Source organism: Amblyomma maculatum, chromosome 2 (assembly GCF_055883805.1).
Source record: "Amblyomma maculatum isolate TAMU_Amacu chromosome 2, ASM5588380v1, whole genome shotgun sequence".
Classification (NCBI taxonomy): Eukaryota; Metazoa; Arthropoda; class Arachnida; order Ixodida; family Ixodidae; genus Amblyomma; species Amblyomma maculatum.
In genome coordinates, this window is record NC_139345.1 from 34,109,945 (window position 1) to 34,135,076 (window position 25,132).

General features: G+C 40.6%; 2 protein-coding genes across 2 annotated transcripts in view; one reads left to right on the top strand and one right to left on the bottom strand.

Annotated features, from left to right (window-relative positions):
* Positions 1 to 89: 89 nt before the first annotated feature.
* Positions 90 to 8,850, top strand: wal (electron transfer flavoprotein subunit alpha wal). The gene is made up of 9 exons (XM_084593764.1): positions 90 to 288; positions 631 to 783; positions 2,235 to 2,316; positions 2,702 to 2,784; positions 2,911 to 3,010; positions 3,590 to 3,700; positions 4,008 to 4,112; positions 4,536 to 4,687; positions 8,145 to 8,850. Exons 1-9 carry the CDS (start codon positions 247 to 249, stop codon positions 8,337 to 8,339), a joined length of 1,023 nt encoding a protein of 340 aa, XP_084449890.1. The 5' UTR covers positions 90 to 246; the 3' UTR covers positions 8,340 to 8,850.
* Positions 8,851 to 10,960: 2,110 nt separating this feature from the next.
* The window catches only part of AsnRS (asparagine--tRNA ligase), a 34,859-nt gene continuing 20,687 nt past the window's right edge, over positions 10,961 to 25,132 (bottom strand). Inside the window, exons 9-14 of the mRNA XM_084593767.1 lie at positions 24,853 to 25,008; positions 23,628 to 23,749; positions 23,037 to 23,172; positions 19,501 to 19,662; positions 16,128 to 16,211; positions 10,961 to 11,418 (exon numbers count right to left, since the gene is read on the bottom strand). Of these exons, the coding sequence (XP_084449893.1) occupies positions 11,155 to 11,418; positions 16,128 to 16,211; positions 19,501 to 19,662; positions 23,037 to 23,172; positions 23,628 to 23,749; positions 24,853 to 25,008 (924 nt within the window). The 3' untranslated portion in view covers positions 10,961 to 11,154. The remainder of the gene's footprint in view (positions 11,419 to 16,127; positions 16,212 to 19,500; positions 19,663 to 23,036; positions 23,173 to 23,627; positions 23,750 to 24,852; positions 25,009 to 25,132) is intronic.

Below are 25,132 nucleotides of genomic sequence, written 5' to 3' on the forward strand. Positions count from 1 at the left end.
TGGATTACGTTGGATTAAACTTGACTACTTTGATTGGATTGGCTACTTGGCTTATTCGTTGTCGTTGTCGATACGCTGCCTTTCATGTGGAGAGGCTACTAATCACCTTAGAACAGCCGTCAGCCGTCCTGCTGAAGGCAGTTCTCGGAGCACGCTGCATATTAGCGAGTTCTGTGTGTGTGTGTTTTGTGTCTGGTGTCGGAAAAACTCTCACGCTGTCTGCTGCAAGTTAAACAAAGAAGGACGATGCTGTCGCTTAGGCATTTCCACAGGCGCAGCCTCTTTCAGGTAAACACGGAAACTTTGATTCCGATTAGCTTAGAGGTCAACTTGCTGACCGCCAGGAACGGATAGCGTACGCAGAGATAAGCTAGGGAAAAAAAATAATAATAAAAACCCCTTGAGAGGGACTAGCTTGACGTCAGCTTGTAATATTTCCTACAATGAGGCATTTTTGACAGACTGTATGTGCAAAGTCAGCTCACAATGCTGACATCGCATTCGAGTTTTGAAGGTTTCAGGCCCGCTCATATCGGCCGTCTGTCTTCTGGTAAAATATATTTGTGCGGCACTTCCACTTCTAAGGCGTTCTCCAAGTGTGTTGACCGCTTCTTACCTCGAAATGTGCAGGCCGTCTCCGCAGCGTGCCGACATAACAGCACGCTCGTCATTGCGGACCACAGTGGGGGCCAGATGCTGCCGTCAACATTAAACGCCATTTCTGCGGCCAGAAAGATCGGTGGCGAGGTTTCCTGCCTCATCATTGGAAAGGATGTATCCGGAGTACGTATCGAATTATGTCCACTGTCAATACAAAATCATTTCATTCTTGTGGCTCCAGTTTGCAAAAAGAAAGAAAAAAAAAAAAAAACTTGAGCGCACGCACACACACACACACACGAACGAAATGTTTGGTTATTATGCCAAGAGGAAAACAAGTAAAAAAGCAGGGTTAAGTGTTCTTGCTTGGCACATGATAAATGAAACAATCATTAATTGAAGGCTCAAACATTGTTCTTTTTCATATTGGAAGAAGCTGTACATACGATTGCTTGCTGCAAAAAGCAGTCATTATGAAAAGTTCTAGCTGATCTTTCACAATGACTTTTCATTCGGTGGGTTCATTAACCTCCCACATTGAATTATAGACGCAAGGTTCAGACTTTTCAGTTTTTGAACAAAATGTTAGTTTTAAATCAGATAATGTAAATTTTCTTACTCCAGTTTTAATCAAAGCACTTTAATTCCTTGGCACGCACACCACAGTTAGCTAGCTTTACATTGCAAAATTCTACTTTAGAGGGCAGGAAGACCCGAGTTCTTTTCAGGATAAAACAAAGGTAGCCAGGTGTGAGAGGAAGCCTCGCGTTGCCAGCAGACTTTGTCCACATTGTTTTGTATTCAGTCAGGGGAGAAAGTTAAGAATGCTCATGCTGGAGTCAATGGTACCATTGAATTATTGAAGTAGTGCATTTTGAGGTATTTCTCCACCATCTTGCAGACCTTTGCAGACTGGGATGCTCACATATTCGCTATTATCAATTGTAGCACTCTCTACGGTCATCTCTCACCTAAGGCCATTAGTTTGCGAGTTTCTCCAATGCATGTAAAGATACTGGCAAAAATCATGTATAAATGTTATGAAAAGTGTATGTTCTGGCTAGCGCAACAGTTAAGCAGCGGTTAGATGCTGCTGTCTACACCAAGACCTCTCACTCATCCTAGCATAACAATCAAATAACAATGCAGGCCACGTTCCGGAAGTCATCTTTCGCTCGAGTTTCTGTGTGTCAGTTTCATCATTTGACATCCATTAATCATAAGTGCCAGTAGAATTTCCTTCTACAAGAACTGGGTTGAATACAAACATTTGTGTATTAATACTGCTTAAATTGTGTTCTACTTAGAGAAGTGGCCAAAATTAACTATAATTGACTTTAAGCTGGGGTGTACCACTTAATATCACTAAAACAATAGAATTTGAGTCATCCATAGAAAATAGTTGCCAAAAAAAGGAAAATTTTGTTTGGAAAATGTGTGCTGAATTTTCATAAAATAAAAGCTTAAAAGTCCAACCCCTTCTCAACTTACCATGTGGCTTCATGATATGTGCTCTGTTATTTTTCTGCTACCATAAATAGCTGATTTTGCTTTGCAACACCTGCTACAAGGTCACCAAAACTTGCCTCCCTGAAATGAACAGTGATGTATTAAAGGAATGGATGTGCACGCAGGTGGCAGCTCAAGTCAGCAAAGCTGAAGGGCTGCAGAAACTTCTCTTGGCTGAAAATGATGCGTTTGAAGGTCTTTTACCAGGTTAGTAGAAAATCGCTTTTTATAGCCTTGAAAGAATGCTGGACAAATGATTGAAAGAATGCTGGACAAATGATTGAGGAAAATATGTTGTGGTTAAGTGAAGAGTGGTCTTAAAAACTGTTTGACACTTGTTAAATGGCAAGCAGCATATTTACCCGCCAAAAGTATTTCATGATGCTTCGAAAGTAACCTTCGACACATGGAAAGCTGTTTTGATGGTCAGTAAATTCCTGCATATGTATGTTTTGCAAATCACACCATACGCTATGGTGATAAAGAGAGCAGCACACTCTAGGTGTACTCGTGCTATCATGTGTTTGAGATGCAGTAGCTATATGTAATTTCATCACTCACACACCTTGCACAAAATTATGGTTACATGCAGAACGTCTCACACCCGTGGTCCTGGCTACGTGCAAGCAATTTAACTTCACCCATTTGGTTGGTGCATCGACCGCCTTTTCAAAGGCAGGTACTCCTTTCTCTTTTTTAATGTATTAATTCTAAAGATTACGAATGGGACATGATTGTTGCAAACCTGGGAGTGTGTAGTCACTGCGCTGATCAATAATTCATGCTAAAATCTTATTGCAGGGTCTGCTGCCTAGGATTGCATCAAAATTGGATGTCTCTCCAGTTTCTGATGTGCTTGACATTAAGTCTCCTGACACCTTCGTTCGTTCCATCTATGCAGGTACGTTTTTCTGGATCGATACTACTATTATATGATTCCAATGTGCAGTAATGGACACAACTAAAGGAGAGTGTGGCAGTTGGCGGGGTCGTTGCAGTACATGTGGCGTGCGACATATGTGATCTGGTCACGCTTGTCTCAAATAAAAGGATGGTGTAACAAGGATGTGTTCTGGTTCTCAGTAAAAAAAGTTGACTCTCTGGCCCTTCGTGAAAATATTAGTGTCTGCCCAGCAGTGAAAGGTGCATTTATTGACAAAAAAATTGGGCTCTAAATCTCCCTTTAGCCTGTTGACTCATGACATCCTTTTACTGAAAAAAACAATTTGCCACCGTTTTGAAGTGAGTGACAGTGCAGCATAGCCCCTGGCATCTGCACCCAAAAATCGGTGTCAATGCATGCATTTTACTTGCCAAAAACATTTTCTTTTTTTTTTTTTTTTTTTTTTTACTTTTCTTGTTTCCAAAGGATCCATTTCCAGCGACATTGGTGTTTTTGTGATTACAGCATGGTACCTTATTCATGCAGCCCAACTTCTGCCCGCTCCCTTTTCTTCTTAATGTGCCAGTTTATTTGCAGGAAATGCCATTCAGACAATCAAGGCAAAGGACCCTGTAAAAGTGCTACTTGTGCGAGGAACGTGCTTTGATGCTGTTGGTGTAAGTGGCTCAGGGGTCTCTCCGGAAAATGGTAAGTGCAGGCCTCTGTGCACAAAAATTATTTCACTGTTTACGGGAGGCCCACGTGTTTGTTAACTCAGTGACCTCATTCACACTCATTAACAAAGTCAGCGAGCTTGCCCATTGTAGGAGAGAATGTAAAGTTTGCAACTCAAACAAGTTGATCTTTTGAATCTTGTTAATATGCGAGGAAAGACTATCATGAGTTCTACAGCTTTTCTTTTTATACATATGCACCAAATTCTGTACGGCAGCATGCATGGACATGGACAGTCCATTATATTAAATGTTACCACCACAATGATTTTATCATGCAGCGCCAACAGCCGACTTTGACACCAGCAAATCCTCATTTGAAGGACAAGAACTGAGCAAGAGTGAGCGGCCAGAACTGACAAGCGCCAAGAAGGTCATCTCTGGAGGTCAGACTTTTGTGCTGTTCATTATCGATTTATTTTTGCAGTCGATTTTGACTGTGTAGTGCTAGTCAGATACAACTAGAGCAAAAAGCGGCTTTTGCCTTTCCAACGACCCCCTGCAGCCAATGGAGTTAATGAATCATCGTGAGTATTCTCTTTGGACCTGCTAACGGAACAACGCAGGGTGCGGTAGATAAAAGGAGGTTCAGAAAACTGCGGCGTTCTGAGGATCGTTCGACGAGGCTGGCTGAAGGGCCTCCTTTGTGGGGCATCTACCGCTTTTTCCTTGAGTTGTATCTACCTATGGCTGCTACACCATATGTTATGCAAATTTGATGAAATTGGATGGGGCACTTTAACATGTGCAGCTGCTGCTTGCTTTTTTCATTATTTTCCGACTCATTGTGGCATAACTTCCTTGCCCAGGACGAGGAATGAAAAACGGCGAAAACTTTAAGATGCTGTATGACCTGGCTGACAAGATAGGAGCTGCAGTGGGTGCTTCTAGAGCTGCCGTGGATGCTGGCTTTGTGCCTAATGACCTACAGGTTGGACAGACGGGCAAGATCGTGGCTCCCGTGAGTTGACATTTGTGGCTTGATTGAGCACTTTAGGAAATAGCAAGTCGGACCTGTATTAATGTGCAAAAAATGGCGACAATGTACAACTTTGCCGAGGGTTGAAAAAAAAAAGAAAAAGCAAATATGTGATCCTGCAGGAGTGTTGTACTACTAATCGGCTGGACTAAGCACAGTATGGTAGTAACTTACAGCATGTTGCTTGTTCTTTTCATATGGTTGAGAACAGGAAGTGTCGGTTTTGTGGTGTGCACCATAGGAGGAACTTCACAGCTATATTTCCTTGCCCATCACAAGCCACAGATATGTCCCAGTGCAATTAAATGGTCCTTACTGAGCCACTTCAGCTGGTTAATTGTATTCTTTTCCACTGTGCTATTGCGAGTGAAGCTTATATTCTAGGGTTTGTGCAAATAAGATGGCTTCACACTAGAGGTACAGGATGATCCACTTCTAGCTATAACATGGTCACTGCTTTCAAAGCAACATTGCGTAGGATGAAGGCGCTTACCGAAGCAAAGCAATATATACACGTTGGGACGCGGAGGTGATGCTTCGCATGGCCTGCCGCCTAGCTTTATGGAATGGCCGGGTCGGACGCAATGATGCTTTGAATGCAGTGGCCGTGTTATAGCTAGAAGTGGATCACCCTGTACATTGCAGGGATCCTGTTCCTACTAAACCTCATTACAATAATGTGCAAGACAAAATGTAAAAAATTTGTCAGAGCCATTGAGTCACCTTGAAGCTTTCACACGAGCTATTTTAGTTTTTGATGAAAATCCATCAGTGGGCCAAAATGTTTGTAGTTTACTAAATGCAACTTTAAAGTTAGTCCAGGTATGTAGTACTTCATATGACTCAAGGAAGTGTATGCAAATGCTTAAGCAGTTCCACATTTCCTCACTCTCTCAAATGTTCATTTGTCCATCTGTTTTCCTTGTCTCATATCCAAAATTGTGCTTTTTCGTTGCACTGGAAAACCTGTTTTCAGACAGTGCCGCAGAAAGTTTTTTTTCTTTTAGCAGAATTCACTATTGCTTAATGTGTCTCAAAAAGAAATTTGAACTCTACTTGGCCTTATGGCAGTGTATATATTTGCGCTCCACTTTGTTTCTTCATATGCTGGAAACATGACAGACTGGCTTCTTAGAAAGCAACTGCTTGGTGCAGCAAATCTTTGTTTGAATTGCCAGCTGCTTAAAGAGGTTGAGACTAATTTTTCTTGGCGTAGTTTTGCTTTGGAGCTGTACAGTGCATACAAAATTGGTAACCATCGGTCACCACGTAGACTTCACCAGCACCCATTAATAATTTGTAATTGAATTTTGCTTATTTTACAGTTTTAGTTTCGGTTGCTGAACAAAGGTTTCCAGCATCACAAATTAGTAGGAAATCATGTGACGTATACAAAAGCTACAATGTAGTTTTATTTCATGTACTCTCACACTAAGCTGCTCCAGAAGCTAGAATCAGAGCGACTAGACAGGAAGCTTTGATATTGCAGTTTCTGTGAGGTTTCGCATGATCTCATGCTCACTTTTGATGTCGGAACCATCGTTTGCCAACCCAAAATTGAAACCAAAACTGTGTGACAAAACCTGTTCAGTTAAGAATTATTTACTAAGTGTAGGCAAATTTCACACTGTAATCTATGTTTACTTATGTATTACATGTAATTTCCTAGCAGATATGAGACTTTAGAAAAAATTGATGTCCCTACCCCTTTAACTCTTTTGGGATCACCAGCGATCTTGAGAAGTCTTGGAAACAACTTATTTTATAAATGTAGTATTTGAACACCCTGGTGTATCATATACCAGGCTGTAGCTATTTAGATGCCCTTTCAAATGTGAATACTATCATTTACCTTAAGCATTAAACATAACTTGAAAAAAAAAAAAAATCTTTTTTGTTATAAACTTGGAGGCAGAAAAGTTGCAAAAAGTCTTTAAAAGCATGGACTTTAAGGGGGACAGGGCTCTTAAACATTTTTCATTGCTTTTAAACTGAATTCAGTCAAGTACAGTCCTAATCATTTTTCTGCTAATTTCAAATATGTAATAACTTTTCTGATATGTCAATTAGTTTTCAAAATATACATTTTTACTTCATTGTTTACAGAAATAATAGAGAAAAGGCCACTAATCAGAAAACTATTATTAATGTGTGGCTAGATAGCATACAGTGTAAGAAATACAATGTAGGAACTAACTTCTTTGACTAAGGCAATATTAGTCATTTTACAATTTGTTTGATTTAGAGAGGAGTAATTTATGAGTCATATAAATTACAGTGCACAAAACAATTTGCGAGAAAAAAGAAAACAGGAATCTGTTTCCAACTTTGTTTAGTTTAATCACTCAGGAGCATGCTGCAATAAAAAATTATTCCTTCATCTGTTCTGGATGCGAATGTATTCAGCTTGTTTGCATCTTATAAAGTTGAATTAATTTCCCAAGGAGTGAATAAATTAGCTGGTATATAGGAGATGGGTTGTAGATCTCCAAAATGTTGCTTTTTTCTGCGATTTTCTGCAAAAACACAAAACAGCAAAAACAAAAGTGGTACAGGGCCCTTTTTCTTACTTTTTAAAATATTTGCGCATGTTTTAAGTTTCTCTTTTTTGGTTTTCTTTCAGGAGCATAGATTAAATAAAACAGGCAACTCTGAAGCGGTCTTGAAGACAAATTGCATTGAATGAAATAACTACGCGGTAATGCTATAACATATATTAAAATCCGGTTATTTAGACATCCGGTCATGCACATATATTTGGATTTAACTTATATATGGCACAAGGAAAAAATGTCACTGCAAAATTGCTGTAGAGGACAGCCCATAAATCGAAAATGGCATAGATTTCAAACCAGAACTCCACAGTAAAATTAAGACCATACAAAATAAGTTACACTGTCTCTAAAGGTGTAAAAATAATGCAGGCTGATCTGCAGATTTTTCTTTAGTGCTGTTCAAAGCAGTGGTCACCATTCAGTTCCTGTGATGGTTATTGCGAGAGTGATAGTATACCATTCTCCCAACTGCATTAGAAAAATTTTTGTGAAGCCAAATTACCAAGGAACTAATATGTTGTGGTGAAGTCGATTTCGAAGTTGTGCCATTTTCAGCTCTGTCTTTCTCAACTCATAGCAGTTTAGTTTTTGCAGTTTATGGCTGTGATGTTTTGTAGCGCATTTTGTGGAGGGTAGCAGAGTGCAATCTAGTTTGCAGTCACAATTGAAATCTGCTCTAGGAACTGTTAAGCATCACCAGCGAAAGCCAGTTTTGTGCTATGATCTACCACTTCTATTGCGTAGTGGCTACATTGTTTTTTTGTGAACTGTTTGGGGAAGAAACGTAGTAAACTAGTACCGCCTGTAACTGTGTGCAGCCGTGTATCCCGTTACGTTTTATAAACATGAGTCGGTCAGCAGGTATTCTGTTGCTGTGACTGCAGGAGCTGTATGTAGCAGTGGGCATCTCTGGTGCCATTCAACATCTTGCCGGCATGAAGGACTCCAAGACCATTGTGGCCATCAACAAGGACCCTGAAGCGCCAATCTTTCAAGTTGCCGACCTTGGCCTTGTTGCAGACCTCTTCAAGGCTGTTCCCGAGATGCTCAGCAAAATAGACAATTACATCACAAAATGATAGTGGGATGCTTCCACTAATAAATGCAATATTTTGTGTACTGACTGGGAGCTCAGTTTTGTTAGAAACCTATCTGCAGGAACTTCATTTGGACCAAAGTGCCATGGCAGATTGTTAGGCTACATATGGAGTTCTACAGAAGGGACCCTAAGAGATCAATTTCAAAAACATGCTCTGAACTCGCTCCCGTGGGCCTTCCAGTGTGGTCTTTTGTCTGTAAAAAACATTCTAACAAAGTGCTATGCACGAGTGCTTAATTGTAAATTGGCTAGTACACGTATATCCAGAGACATTTGAGTCTGGATCCTACAAATGTGATATTGCTTTAGTCCGTTAGCTGTACATCATTTTTACTGATACGCATTTACTCTTTTATTTGCAACATGTAGAGATGAATTGGCGATGCAGTGCAAAGGAAATGAAAGCACTTTCTCATTGCCGTTTGGTAAGAAGTGTTCTTAACAGCGATGTTTCCCTTTCACAATAAAATCTTTTTGTAACAAAAACTTCACTGAAGAACGTCAGACTTCTTTTCATTGCAAAAATAAACATAAAACCAGCTGCTTTTTCTTAAGCGGATGGGCCTTCAGGTTACATCTTTGCTCGAGAAATGAGGTATGTATTTGGGAGAAGAAACTGAACTGTCCACTGGATGTTCAAACACTGTGCTGGGAAAGGGCAGAAAATGCTCAGATGTTGCTACCCCCCAACCACCAACACAATTACTGCGTGCCAAATCAGTTACATCTGGTTCTGCCCTTCAAGGCAGTGGATGCAGCTCTGCAAGTATCTGCAAGCAAAAACAGCACAATGTGTAACTGCATTATCTAGAACAAAATGTGCAATTCGCACAGGAAAGAACATTACAAATGTGCATTGCTAGTGGATGCCTCAGATTTCTTCAGTGCAGACCCTTTTAATGTGAAAATGTAAAAGCCACAATTTTGAAAATGTGTGTGATGCGAGTGAAAACGTGGCCACGACACTGGACGCTGGTAGTTAGTGGGTGATTTGGCTGGGACCTAATTGACTGGCGTGTTGTGCGGGAATCGAGACCAAATGATGCTGTGAAGTCTTCAGGAGCTGCCTACTTCTGCTTCTCTTTTGAAATGGGAGTTAGGTGGAAATGAAATCCGATGGGGCATTGTCATACGGCTTGGTTAAAGCGGGGCTTAGTATCTATGTTGGGTGGTCATTCACATAATGTGGCATCTTACGCCTGTTTGCTAGCATGTGCAAGATAGTACAAGCACAAATTAAAAGAAATGATTGGGCAAGGAAGTGCAGACTGGAGCAGCTGACACTGTTGCATCTTCAAATACATGTAAAAAATGTCCCCCTAAATATTTTTTTTTAACAGTTTCTTTTTGCTGCCCTGACTGAATGTGGCTAGTGTAGCTAGGGCCTGGGCTTGCAGCAGGTGTAACAAGCAGGAGGTCGGAGACGGTCATCCTAAGGCAAATGCAAACCGGGTCACTCCTAGCCCCGGCAGTGCTACACGTCCTCCACCCAGACATCTACACGAGTGATATGTGCAGTGCATGTCAAATGGGTCCGGCGGACCAATGGCACATCATGTGGGACTGTGCCAGGTTCCCGGCCGAAGCTGCATCCAGGACATACCCGCCTGAACTTCAAAGTGCTGTGCAGAATACAGACAAGGACATGCAGCTATGGGCCGTCCAGCAGGCCCGGGGTGTGCTCGAAAAGCACAAGCCTCACAACCCACCATAAACGAGCCAAATGAGGTAGTGCAGAGTAGGGCTTAAACCCGGGTAGACGCTTGGCCAGCGTCACGACGCTTTAACCCGTCGTTTGCCGGCTCCCTAATAAAGTTATGCATACATACAAGCAGGAGATCTAAACTGAAGATCCATTAAATATCTGTACTAATTAAGATGAGCAGATGGCACTTTCAGAACTGCTGGGTGGCATCTGATTTCCTTTGTAAGTTGCAGTGGTGTGCACCAATGTCAATGTGCAGCTCATGTGCTGTCTAAGTCACGTCAGATAGACAGAGCAAGGTTAACAAGGCTTGGTGCAACATAAATAGTTTTGGAACACACGAAAGCCTCTGCAAGTAAGAAGCACCATGTGCTAGCCACAACAGCAACATGTACCGTCAATACGGCCCAGAAACAGAATCTTCATGTCTGGCTCCTCACTATTGCTACTTCAAATACTTGCAAAAATTCATTGGCTACACTTTCAAAGCTACATGAAATGAATCCCAAGATGTAATATTTGTCCACTATTATTGACTAAGCAGGTGGAGTCCTCACAGTCTTGAAATACTTCCTAAATTTGTGCACCCAAAAATTCAACATATCCGTGTTGGAAAAAAATGAGAGGCAACAGGTAATTATTTTTTTCCAGCTGGCAAGAAGCACAAATTTATATGCTGCACTAGCTGGAAACAGAAGTTTAAGGGCCAAAAAAAAGCGGCATGAACATACATTATGGTGTCCCGTATGGTGCCCCTGTGTGGGGTCTAAAGGGCACCAAAGTTGGAAGCAAAGATGTGATGTAAATAGTCACCACAGATTCCCAGGCCGGCCGGCAAGACATTTTCGGTGACGTAATGCAGCATTACAGGACGAGTACAAGCAGCGTTGCACATATTGGTTTTTAGTTGTCTTTATTCCGCAGTACCGCATCAGTTTTTCTCTTTTGAAATTTAACCAGTACAATATTCTGCTTGCATGATCTGCTCAGTGGTAAAATTTAAACCTCAGATGACAAATAGCTTCCAGTAAAAAATTAAGCTTACACAAAAAGCCAAATGTCTTATGGAGCCCAAGAGAGGAATCAGGAATCAAGGTTTACAGCGACCCACAAAACGCGGGTAGAGGCAAGCATCCCGTATGTGGTTGCGCTTGAGCACCCAGGTAAGGAAGCGTTCAAATCCCAGGCCATAGCCACCATGTGGACAGGTGCCATAGCGTCGCTGGTCTGTGTACCAGTAGTAGTTGCTTGCATCAATGCCTTCTCGCTCATAGCCCTTCAGCAGTTCCTCGTGGTTCCAAATCCTCATGGAGCCACCCACTATCTCACCCACACCAGGCATCAGAAGATCGACCTGTTTACACAAGGAGGGAAAGAAAAAAACTGTAACAAAGTATTTATGCACATCATAACATTCTGTGATGCAGCTGTACAGTTTCTTTACAAAAATAATCCATCAATTCAGTAGTGGTATGCCGTCACCTTAATTTACATTTTTTTGCAACTGCGATAGCTGCCACTTTGATTACAGAACTGATTTTACCTATGACAAACACATCAAACACATGCTGATGTGCCGTAGACAAGCTTTTTTGTGTTTTTTGAAGTTCTTAGATTCCGCAAAGAAATGCAGAAAGTCTAAGGAAGAACACTAAACAAAAAATATGTCACAACTGCGCAAGCGATCTAGTAGTATTGTCACTGAATACCACAAGATGCAAGCACAAAAAGTATTGATACAATCAAGCATCAAATTTGTTGCTGCTAGATATTCACTTTACAACTAAATGCAACTGTTTTTATACAAATAATTTATTGAAAAAATCCGTTAATTTTCTTTTTTCTTCTGCCAATGACAAGCCTTGACAGGCTAAACACATTCGTCTATAACAATGTTACTTGCGATCTCAGTGTGCTATTTTCAATGCCTTTTCACATGCTGGACTACAGGTGAGATGTTACTGCGGCAATGCTTGAAAACATCAAAACAGCAAGTTAAGGCTGTTGTGTCTGTCTACTGCAGTGAACTGCATACATTTGGCATCCATAAAGGTTGTTTAGAACAGCAAGCAAGAAAAAAAAATGACCACAGCATGTGCTCCCCACTGTAGTAAACTCTGATATGTTTTGGGCTGAATTCTTGTGCATTCATTAAACTTTGGTGCTATATACTGCTCCAGCAATCGCTTATACAACTGTGCTGTTCATGGTGGAATATGATGGATACCCTAACTCTGCAAGCACATGGTGTCGACACAATCTCCTTCTTGCACTGCGTTACATAGGCATGCCAGTCGCCAAAATTTTAATCTGGTGTTCCAATAGCCTGTTCAGATAAACTGCTAGGAACAGATATAGGCCGCTGCAATGCCATAAGGAAATTTCAGCATGTGGTGCACATATGCAGTGCATTATAGAAAGTAAGTTCTGTGTTGAGGTCAAGCATGTTTGACCTAACTTGTGAGATATACTAATACCAGGTCAGTAACAGCGCCATGTTGGCTCTCTAGCCTTTCTACAGTGCTGCTGTTTCTTGCCTTGAAATAAAAATTCTTTCATGACTATGCCCTGTTTACTGCAAAAACAAGGCAAAAAAAGCCAAAATATAAAAAGCCTTTGGCAAGTTATGATTAACCTGTATCAACCAATATTATAGCAACATCTTTCACTCTAACTTAGGTTAAAAAAGCAATTGTGATACAACCATATTTTGCATAAAAATGAATTAAACAAGACAAAAGCTACACCTTTGTCACAGCCAAATGGGGGTAGCACCCAAGTAACCAAAAATTCACAGCAGTGAAACCGACATAGGAAGTGTGGCTGATTTCTCTCATCCACCGATAGGTGCGCTGCTATTTTTCTTTCTCCATGATGACTCTTCTTTTCCACTGACACAAAGAAACAAAAGGCACAAACAGGTGTGTGTGTAGCGGTGTTGGAAACAAGAACAGAAAGGACAAGTGGTTGTAACAGTGTTGGTGTTAGAAGCATTTTTAATAAGTCTATAAATTTGCAAAGTTTCAAAATAATGGCTTGAGGGGCTAGTTGGTGCTGCATAATATCCAGAAATGTGCGCGTGTGTTGTGTCTCTTCGCTTGTGTTTGTGTTTGTTGCACCACATTTCTGGGTATTGTGCAAAGTTTGTTGCAGAGGTAACACAAAACAGCTGAGAGAAAAGGAGGTTCTTTAGTGAAAAAAACTTGGGTAATTTTTCCAAGGCAAAACACTAGTGAGTTGCAGATTTGAAGTAAGCCTAATTACAGCATACGGAATAAGCTTTCTCTTCTCCTCCTCTTCATCGGTGCAGTGATTACCGATGCCGAAATTCCTATTCTGCAGAATTTACTAAAGCCACCTGCAGCTTCCAGCCATTTTAATAAACACGCTTTCCTCATTGAAAAAGCCTAAGTATGAGATGGCTTATGAAACGTTTGGCTATCCAACAAGTGCAGTTTATCAAATCATCACAAGACTGAGTGAGAGGTGCATTGCATGTGAAATATGCAGGCAATAATGCTAGGCAGCAGCCAGTTCCACATACCCAGCACTTCTGAAAGAGCTGACTGGTAAAAGTATATGCACGGCTAAAAAAATATCAAGCCTGATAGTAAACTACACTTTCTACAAAAACACTTCAGGGTTCGATTTTCTGAACTATAAAATAAGAGGTGTGCAAATAGTATTAAATTTCCAAATATGAATTGAATATGAATATAGGGAAAAAATGCCCTCAAAATTGAATTAAATATCTGATCACACAAAAAAAGAATAAAATAAAATTATTTAGCAAACACTGTTTGTCTTCTTTGTTTTAAAACTGCGTATGGTATTTGGAAACAAAATTAAACTAACATTGCACAGTGGACCCTACTTAAAAATCCAGTATGAATTTTATACAAGATTTGACACACCAGTTTTTTGTTCAGGATGGACCTGCATGAAACCGGGTGGAACTGTCATATCACTGCTGAATACAGTAAAATCTCGTTAATTCGGCTTTCAAAGGAATATAAAAAATGTTTGAATAAACCAAAAGTTCAAATTAGTGAATAGGCCTTAAAAAGTGCCAAAACAGTTTGCATCACGGTAATTTTATCTAATAAAGGCGCCTGCATGATGAGTGTCTGCATATGAGATGAAACCGAAGAGAGAACAGCATATTTCTCGGTCACGTCAAATGCTTTGCGTTCCACACACTGTCAGAAATGTTGAAAGATTGCTCTGAAATTCTAAATGCCTCAGCCTCCCTTTTCGGTGAGCAATGCAGCAGTAATTAATGGGCCCTCTTCACAAAACAGCCCCATTTCGTTTCTTCGCAGCACAGTCCACATGGTGAAACATTGCGGTGCAGTGTGATGAAACTGCGGGTGACGTGTCTTGGTAGCAGCATGTGGATGCAGGCCAGGGATATTTGTGAAAGCTTTAGAACAGCATAACATCATTCGATCAACACCGTTCCCATTTTGAGTTATTGATCGATTCACCCTCGCTCTATCACCTGCCCTGCTGATCGTCCTGGTTAGCTCAATAAATAGAGTGACTGGCCAGGAAAAGCGGTGGCCCCAGCTTGATCCCAGCACCCGAACAAATTTTTCTTTAACTATGAAGTTTCTGAGAAAGCTGCACAGCTTTCCTTTGTATCTGTATGGCTGCACTTGGGTGGATGCCAATGAGTAATTACTCCCTTATTACAAATCTACTCCACCTTGGTGAATTCCCCTAAATATTCGATCGTCATATTGAAAAAAAAAATAAAGGGGGGGGACATTCAAGCATCGCCTTAAGAGAAGCTGAAATGGCGCCTTTAACACTGCCTTTTTATCCCGCGATTTTGTTTATACTTTCTTTAGGTTGATTTTTGGGGAAAAGAAGGCGCAGTATTTGTCTCACTTTGCAGTGAACACTTTAATCAACGGTGTCAATAATCAATCAATCAATGGCATACAATCGGGGGGTACATATGTTACTGGCGCAAATCACTAACGCAAACTAGCCCCTAACTTGAATAGCAGATGTATGCTAAATGGGAAGTAATGGTATGATACCACCCTGAATGCTGCGTAAAGAATAGTATGTCCCAATTTTGATACAAAATAACATGCGTGATTTTGTATTGCATCCAAAGCGCCGAGATCAGGTTTTCTGGGACACAGTGTCCTTTCGCGTAAAACTGACATGCCAAGCAGCGCTCTCGGCGTGCCCTATCGCAGCCGAAAGATGTGAACTTAGGGAAAGCAAAACCAAAACTATGCGAATGAACTTAAATTTCTGAAACAAGGAACTTCCTATCATTGTTAACGCACATGTAGTGCATGCGCACCACTGTTGCGTGCAATTCAGGTTCAGGGAGACCTATTTCGGTGATCGCTGGCTGCGCGGGTCCTAGCTTGACGCAATCCCTCGCCCGTCCATGTTCGAATTAATGAGTGTCTGACGATCTTACATGAGAGTCGGCCGGGACTGCACTTCTACTTCGAATTACCTGAATATTAACGAGATATTACTCTCAGGGATTTAAAATATTCGTCAGTGTTCGAATATTCGAAAGTTCTCGGTGTATTCAGCAGCTTTCAAATATTCAGAAAACTCTAAAAATTTTTTGACCCAAATACAAATCAAATGACAAACATATTTGATTCATATTCAAAACTTCGGAATATTCACATTCCCCTACATGCTAAAATGTATCCTGTCATAATGTCCTCAAATGTATCCAGTAAAGGAACTCTTAGCACCAGCAAAACATACAAGGAAGAGAAGGAACACTTTGTTTTGTTGCTTAATAGCAATCCCAACAGAATGCTTTGATAGGAGTATTCACACTAAAGGGCAGCAGTGCTCAAGATTTATTTTTTGACAAACTTGTTTGCCAATGCACTGCATTTTCCCACTTAAATTAAGGCAGGGACGTTCACACTTAATAAGGTAATTTTGTTTTGAAGACAACAGAATGCCGCAATGAGCTGTGCACAGAAAACTTTCCTCAGCATAGTGGCTGAGCTCAGCTTTCATTTGAAACTGCACAAGTAAGTTTTAACCACAAAGTAAGACAGGACATACAGACTCCGTCAACCGAGGATCGTCAGCACATCGCTGCATGTAGAAGGACTTTATCTCAGCAGGAAAACGGCACAACAGTATGGGCTGTAAGAGAGCATACATCAGTGTAAATATGAAGCTAGAATTGAGGCAAGTTTTCTACAAACCGTGCACACACTGACTAAAATGTTATGCACAATGTTCGTAATGGAAACAAGCCCCAAAAGAAGTCCTAAAATCATGCATAAACTTTCAGCCCACCAAATATGTTCATATCGCTGTAAATTTAGCCACAAATCGTGTGAAGTTCAACATATTCCAAATATCTCTTTAATGTCATTATGAAGCGAATTCTGAATGTGTTTAATGCCAGGAGAAAAAAACTGAATTTTGCTCAAATGCAAAATACAGTGCTGCGCGAATGAACACTCTCTTTCTGAAGACACAAGGGACCACCTATAAATGGGCATTCACTCTTGAGTAGAGCTGCTTGCCATGCAATTACACAGTAGCTGATCGAGTTTTCTACTGAACCAAGTGCAATGACACAAAGGAAAGCACAGGGGATTTTTTTTTTCTTTTTCTGCATGTTAATCGATGTGAAATAGTAATGTACTCGTGGGGATAATTGATTAGAAAGTAAATATATATATATATAAAAAAACCATACGGTGCCGGTGGTGTCTGAACCCATGACATCTAAATTGCGCGTCCATTGTGAGACGGCGACAGCCATTCAGTCTTCTACTTTCTTAGGCATCTATGTTGTGTATAACTTATCGTTAAGAGGCATTCTCAGTAACATGAGCAATAAAAATTTCCCAGAGTTTTAGAGTGACAGCTGGAGCGTATCACCTACATCTGAAATGATCGCCTATACCTGAAGATTTATGTAGCAATAAATCAATTTTTCATCTAATTCACTGTATTCTCAAATAATACAATTTCTCAGCAAGTGTGTTGAAAATTTCAGTAAATTTGATCATGTCACATGATCAGTGGCGAAAAGGATGCAAGTTAACGTATGAATGACCCGAGTCTTGAGGCACATGATAACAGCACATGTGCAGCAGCAATCACCCAACCTCGCCACTTCTCTGCAGTGCCTAGAAGAACGAGGAAGACACATCCGAAAAAAAAAAAAAAAAAAAAAAAAAAAAAAAAAAAAAAAGAAAAAAAAAAGAAAGAAAACAGAGAAAACAACGCACAGCAGGTTAGGCAGTATAGACACCTCCTTTCAGGTTGCATGTTTCATTCTCTGTAACGATGCCTAAGGCATTACTACATGGAGCTCACCACATGCTTTTTCCTAAGACTGCTAAATAATTTACAATCTAATTCTTTCCTCAAGTGTTTCCGCATCAGTTTTAACATCCTAGCGATGGCTATCATGTCAGCGTTAGACCTAGGCCACATGGGTATAAAAAAAAAAAAAGAGAGAGAGAGAGAGAGAGAAACTCCAATATAACAATTAATTGCTGCTTTGCCATATTGCTTCATTACAGCATTAAAGAAAGTCTGCTTCAAGAACAGGAACCGCAATGAGTGAAAAAGTAGAAATTATAAGTTTTTCTCATCCCTCATGTCAGCTAGACTTAAGATGGAGGACAAAGCCATAGCTCGGCTGTTAAAATTTAAACTTGCGAGAAAAAAAAGAAAGTTGAATTCTAAATTATTTACCAATTGTAGGCAAATATCACATGGTGGTTCTGTTCATTATTGTCTTATAAATAGTCAACAAGAAGAAAAATGCAACCAAAATTTGTTGTCCATAACTAAAGGGAAGCTAAGCAGCTTTCAGACATTTGGGCAAGATTCAGCGATCTCGAATACTTGAAGTTTGTAAAGAAAGAATTCTAAATAGTTCTGCGCTAGCATTAAAAATGATGATGTAATCATGAATTAAATGTTTAGGCTTCCCCTCAGTGCACCACACAGAAGTGCAGAAAAAGTCATAATGACATCACTGTTGCCTATTTTTAAATTTCCGCTAGCTTTGCCCCCATGCTGTACGGAATAATCCGATGCCGCCAAAGACTTCCTGAGCTATATGTTTGGAGGCATTGCTTTTCTTCCTTCAACTTTCTGAACTTGAAACATAGCGACACTTCACACGACGTCATCGTAGCGGCCCGAGCCCCGTGTTGTGCATCGCAGAGAAGTGTGAACACCTACATCACTTTATTCGACAATTACCTCAACAATTAAAATGCTGCCACAAAAAGACTGCAATACTCATCTGCGAGGCTCATACATTTGACTCCTTTAAGCCTGTCGAATTCCATTACCTCTTCAGCTGCCCTTTAAGGTTTGAGAGAATATCACAACATTCAACTCTGCGGTTTTCGTTCAATGCAAAAGTGAAACAGGGTGAAGTACGCTTCGGCTCTAGAAACAATGAAGTGTGAATAAGACACATCTGTGTCGTTTAATCTGCCCGCACCAGCTGCACCAAAACAGGGTTCCTGCAACGCCTCCTTTGATTCTCCAGTGCTCCAGTACTCCATGGCTCTGTACTCAGAGAGTTCAGTGGCAGATTTAAGAAGGGTGAGGAGGCACGACTGTCCCTCTCCCCTTCTTAAATCGCTCTAATATTTTCTAATAAAAAAAAATGCACAAATACATATTTTTTCTCAACGTGCAGAAAGTCCCAGAAATGCACAGCACAAATAAAGCCTCCTTCCACACCCACCAAAAGAGCCATTCCCAGCAAGAAATCACTCATAAATATGTCTGCGCTGCAAACACAATTTCACAGACATGTATAATGTTCATGCAGACATGTATAATGTTCACATATCATCTAAATAAGTCTGCATGCATAGCTTCCAAATTCGCATGGTTATCAATCTGTTCTGGTACCTTCAAATGCGGCTACTGCGTACAAGCTGCATCCAATAACATTAAAAAAAGCAGTGCTGAACTCTCCACATCTGCAATTTCAGCGCTAAGTACCTGCTTTAATTGTACACAGCAACGCATCACCGCTAAATGTGGTGCAAAGAAGATTTCAAAAACAGGAAGAAAAGACAGTGAAAGCTAGCTGCAGGTGTAAAGCACAGCCGCATGCGTCATGTGAGCACTGCCCCATGACAACAAAGAACCCTTATCGGCACCCAAAAAAGAACATGCATTTTAATCATACGTTGCTATGTACTTGATATGCAATGCACTGCACACTGAATCAACTTTTCCAGCGCCTGCACTGCAAAGTATGCTAGGACTAAATAAAGCTGACATACTTATGAAGTCATAATGCAGGAAACAACAGGAACTGCATCCACCTTTGTATGCCGGTGAGTATCGAAGCCAAGAGCATCTTTTGCCTTTGGCAGACAGGCAAACATGAATACAATGCTAACGTGAAAAAAATATGCCCTTTAGAGTGACATACCCGATTGATCTTGTCAGTCATCTGGCGCTCTGGAAGCTCAGGAATGTCTTCACCAAACTCGTAAAAGGAGCCGTCTTCCTTCGTGATGTTGTTTTTGCGCAAGTATTCTATGGCCTCTGAATATTGTAGCCTCAAGAAAGGCCGCTCAGGAACAGCAAACTCCTGCGCGCGACAGTGCACAGTGTGTTAAGTCACAAGACTAGCAATACAAGTGAATGCTAGCATAAACAGCAGGCTGCCCGGGTCAGTCAGCACAAATGCTTGACCAAACTGTGCAATGTGGAACATAATGAGAAATAGAAAAAAATTGCTACACCCTGTTTCAGAGTTTAGGCCAGATTTGCACCTGCATTAGATAATTGCAAGGCTATTCCTGAAACGGCCAGAAGTCACTACCTTTCATTACCAAAACTTCAGAACACAAACCGCACACAATGCCGCTGCTGGTTAAGCATAATAAATACATTTCTCGCAGAAAAATCCTTTGTTGACAGGATTTCCTGTTTCATACGTTCAAAATCGTGCGTTGTAAGAATCTCACATAGAGTTACATAGTTTTTCTCTTCCCGGTTAATATGTTTCCAGATAACGTGATTTCACAAGCACTACATTCAAAATTTCCACAAATTGTGATCATTTAATAAGTTTGGCAATCAACCGCACATATTGCAACATACAAGAGGACTGAAATCGGGAATGCGTGGCACCAAGAGCTGACCACTCATACACTGTGGTGGCTTCTCTGCAGCGTTTTGGTGAAAGGGGGTAAAAACTAACATGAAAGGGCCATTACTGCTGAGACATGATGTAGAGAAGATGCAGTGATATCTTGGCAATGCCTTAGGGGCATGAGGTGAATCATAGGGAAACAACTAGAGCGAGCCAGATCTGGCGAACGCAGAATGAAGCCCACAAATGAGGCTTCACCACAGTGCACTAGCGCAAGGGTGTGAAGCATCCAAACCAACAAGGAAGCGGTATCGACTTGCCATTGCCGTCAAAGTACCAGATGTGCTGCTAAACCTCTCCCATACTAAGGACAATGCAAATATGAACTTAATTCTGCAATAAACAGAACATGGGCTCTTCATATTTTAAGCGAAAAAATGCTAATATACATTTTCATGAAGTGAAAGTGTAAATAGATGCCTTTGAGCGTAATACAACAGTTACATTTTTCAAAATCGAGCAGTTCGGATGATACGTTTTCCCAGATAATGTCTCTCTTACATTAAACTGTATCAATGAAGTTTTACAGTAATTGCTGCAGTTTTGTAAATGTATCAATGGAGTTTTACTGTAATTGCCACAGTCCTGCAAATACAACAGCAAGCCTAGAAATCTTAAAAAATAATTCTTCTTCTTACGAGCCGAGCATCACAATTTCCACGGACAGATGAGAGTGGTACAGCGTATGTAATGAGCTAAGAAACTCAAGCAGATAGCCAAAATTAAAAAGAATAGATAAATCTGCAGCACTTTACACGAGAAAATTTATTTTGTAAAATCTGCTTAATTTAATGGTGTGTGTCAGCCTGAAGAAGTTGCCATGGCACATAAATTGTGGCAGAAATGTATAACAATGGTCGGGAATCAAACAACAATACTCACTTTTAGTACAATTTTACACAGTTCTGACATTTCTAAATTATTCTTAAATACCACATTCAGCAACTATGGCGGCCTTCTGGTCGAAACATCAAATTAAATGGGTACACACATTCACATGCAACAAGGCAGGTGTGTGAATGTGCGAACAATCTGGACCTCATACTGACCACTTATACAGGCAGTTAGAAGTCATTACTCGCCCGCAAGAAATCAGTGACCACAACCTAATTCCCATCACTTTTAACTTTTCACATGCATTTAAGACAACCTTCCTGGAAAAGTATAAGGCTCTACAAGGAAAACTATGAAGTATAATCAACACTGACGTAACTAACCTATTGTGAATGTTCAAAATGTCTCTTTGTATCAAAAGTGCAAATGAAAAGTGGACAACCCTTAAACTGCAGAACACCTTTATAGTGAAGTCATATGAAACAGCAAAAATCTTTACCATATCAGGGTCTTTACTACATCAGTTGCTGGTGATGACATGGTCCTAAATGTGCCGTCTGGTAATTAAATTCCTACTTACTGAACACATTTTGTTGCATAATAAAAAAAAGACACTCTAAATTACCTTCCAGCTCTTTTTTATGATCTCTTCGTGGCATTTTTTCAGCAACAAGATTTTTTGTTTACATCTTGTAGAAGTACCTCTTAAGCATGAGGGCAATGGGGCTACGAATATAACCAAGTTTGATTTCATGTGAAAACCAAAGCCTTGCATGAACATGGCGTCACCATCTGCTGTTTCTGTCTTCTTAAGAGGCAAGAGATCAGAAATATGTGCAGCAATCAAGCGCTACAAAACAGCAGAAGCTGCATCTCCAGTTCTCGTCACCACTGTCTCATGCTACATAAGTGCTACGAATGTTTGGCTGTTTCTTCTCTTCCCTATTTCTCGCTGCAGTTTTACTCTCTTTTACTTCCTGAACAGATTGCGCCACTTTATTTCCACATTTGTAGATAGCTTTACTTATTTTTCCTACGCGCTGCATGCTTGCCCTCACGGCTCCAAGCCCTACGTAAATTTCAGTCCTCCTGAGTGCTGCTAAACCCTGTGGTAAAGACATTTAGAAAAAAACGTGGTGTCCTTTATTTATTTATCTAGGCTCATGGTGGCAAGATTTGTCCGCGAGATGTCAGTGAGATTCCGCGAGTGACTGATACAGCACCTTTCCTTTCCTGTAAACCAATTGTAGAATTCCAATGCACTTTGACGCGTTCAACGCAATGCTGGTTGTGTTCGACAAGGGGCATGCGAAGTACCATGTGCAGCAGCAACGCTCATGCTTTTGCATTTCTCCACTGCAGAATCGGCGCACGCACGCCACCTAGTATCGCGAGGCAATTGTCTTTTTCGAGAAAAAAAAAAAAAAAAGTTGCCTCGCGATATTAGATAGCGCACATACGCCGATGTCATTTCGTGGGAAGTCATTGCCGCAGCCAGACACACTTTACTATAACCGATTTTTACCAATAATGTTCCATTATAAAGGGGAAAAAATGTACAGTCATCTATAGAAGATGAACTGGGACATCCGTTTCATTTTACTATATCTGAGCTTACTATAGAGGGGTTCTAATGTAGTTGAATTAACAAACAAATATATCTCATTATGCTGTTTCTGAAAGAGTAATCAAAAGCCCTGGTTAACAAAAGCACTCAAATGACTCAAATTTATAAAAAAAAAAAAAAACGTTCATTAGGCAAAGCAAAATGTCAAGCAAGCCCACAAGCATGGAAAAAATAGCCTGAAGCTAAGCATGCATATTTATGATACATAGTACTACAATAACCTGTACAATGAAAACGCAATGCTGATGATCACAGCATGTTGGTTTTGAACCATTTAGCAAGTTCGCAACCATAAATGCATCCTTACTTTTTATTACAACAAAAAGTAAGACAAACTAATACTCACAGGGTTCAGCTCAAGCACAATGGATGCAGCATGTGATTTCAGAATGCGCTCACATACACCCACCACCAGATCTTCCACTTTGTTTATGAACTCGTCAAACGTCAGGAAAGGGCATTCCGCCTCAATGTGCGTAAATCTAAAAAAAACAAGTTTGAGGTCAAAAGTTGCCGATGCCTCATCTCTTCTCCACAAACTGCAAGAGCAGATAATGTGAGCCCTTGAAAGCAGCAACGCCTGGCAAAAGCAACTTTTAGAAACTGAATATTGTTTGAAGCCGTCGTTCACAACTTTACAGATGCATCTACCAGTATGAGCGCAGGGGTTGTTCGAGATTTTCTTGTGACTCAAACTTCCAGTATGTGCACCGTAGTCAAAATGCAAATGAATTCACATCACACCTTTGTGCAACACCCAGCAAGTTGTAGTTCAAGACCAATATCCAATTCCCTCAGCTAAATGAAAAGTGACACGCTGCACTGCCCAGAGTTTGCACTGAAGAAGCAAGTTCTATGATAATGTTCCTTACTTTTACTTCAGCATGGCTGATAACAGTGAATGAAATAACAGTTAAAAAAAAAAAAAGCAACGCACTCAGACAAATGACGTCGTGTGCGAGATTGTTCTGCTCTGTAAGACTGCGCCACACAAAACACGTCCCCAAGAGCCGGGACTACTGTTTCCAAGTACAACTGTGAAGACTGCGTCAGGTAAGCCTGTAAATGGTAGAGAAGAAAAAGGAATACATTCCATTGTGGGGACAGTAGTTTAAAGAACACATGAAGAGCTGTGTGAAATTATCATATTTTTTATAGATCTCTCTTTTAACTCATAGCTCCCTGCAAAAAGCAGTTTCAAATTATCCCATGTAAGTCACAACAAAGTATAAGACACATCTCTTTATACTGTAAGCAATATAAATACGCACCAAGGATCCTTGCATTGGCGAGTGTGACAAAAATGCACTTGCGGCAGTTGACATGCACAGTTGATCCTCAAGCTCTGGCTAGCATGCCTTCCTCCAACAGTCTCTCTTTCTTGCCTTCAACAACCAGACCACCCTTGCGGTTTTGCACCAGTCCTGGGTCGCCCATATCGAATTTACCCCTAACTGGTTCCCGTTCTCCAACACAAACTGAATGGCACAGACGACATCACGATGAGAAAGAACAACGAACAGTACACACAAAGACAAATGGAAATAATGCTGATGAAACTGACGCAGAAATTGAAGCTTTCGGGAACATGACCAGAGTGTATGTAGGAGTGGCTATGTCCGGTGTGGGTGCAGCAAGACTATGTGGTTATACACATGAGGAAACATATCATTAAAGAATTTGATATCTTTCTCTTTTGCACATCGATTTCAATTTAAAACAAAGTGACTGAGCACGGCAAACGACTGCACGACTGTGTGGTGGCATGTCACTTTTAGGTATGTAATGTAGGTTGCATCACTGTATGAGGTGCACTAAAGAAAACGTCAGAGAAAAAGCTGTAACAAAGTCCCAAAAAACATCTTACTGGTGAAGCCAGTCATTTAGGTTGCCAAGGATTTTGATTACACCAGTGGCTTCAAAACAGTTTGCTAAATAATATGCCTTACATATCAACCACTTCAAAACAAAGTACAAAGATATATACAAGCTAGAACACTTGAGGCCTCTTTTTGTCTCAGGGTAAATGAAGTAACGTTTGCCTTCAAGTACTAAATTAGAACCACAATGATGTTCACGGGGCTCCTATGCACAGAATTCTTTTTAATAGGATTTGCATAACTCCACTGGATGGTTTAATGCAGAAAACCCAATGAGCATACCTTTTCCCCAAAGTAGTCGAATGCAAATAGTGTTGAGCCACCTTCCACCTGTGTCTGCACCATAGTAGGAGGGATAACCTCAACATAGTTGTTGCTGAAGTAGTAGTCTCGAAAGCAGTGCATCACTGCTGACTTGGCCATCATTATTTTGGAAAGCTGAAAACAACAACAGTAAGAAGCTCTAATGTGAACCGGGGTTGCATATTATAAGTCTATAACCAATGCCAGCTCTACAGATGGACTGATGTCCAACTGTTCAGCTGAGGTCAAGTGCCTTGAA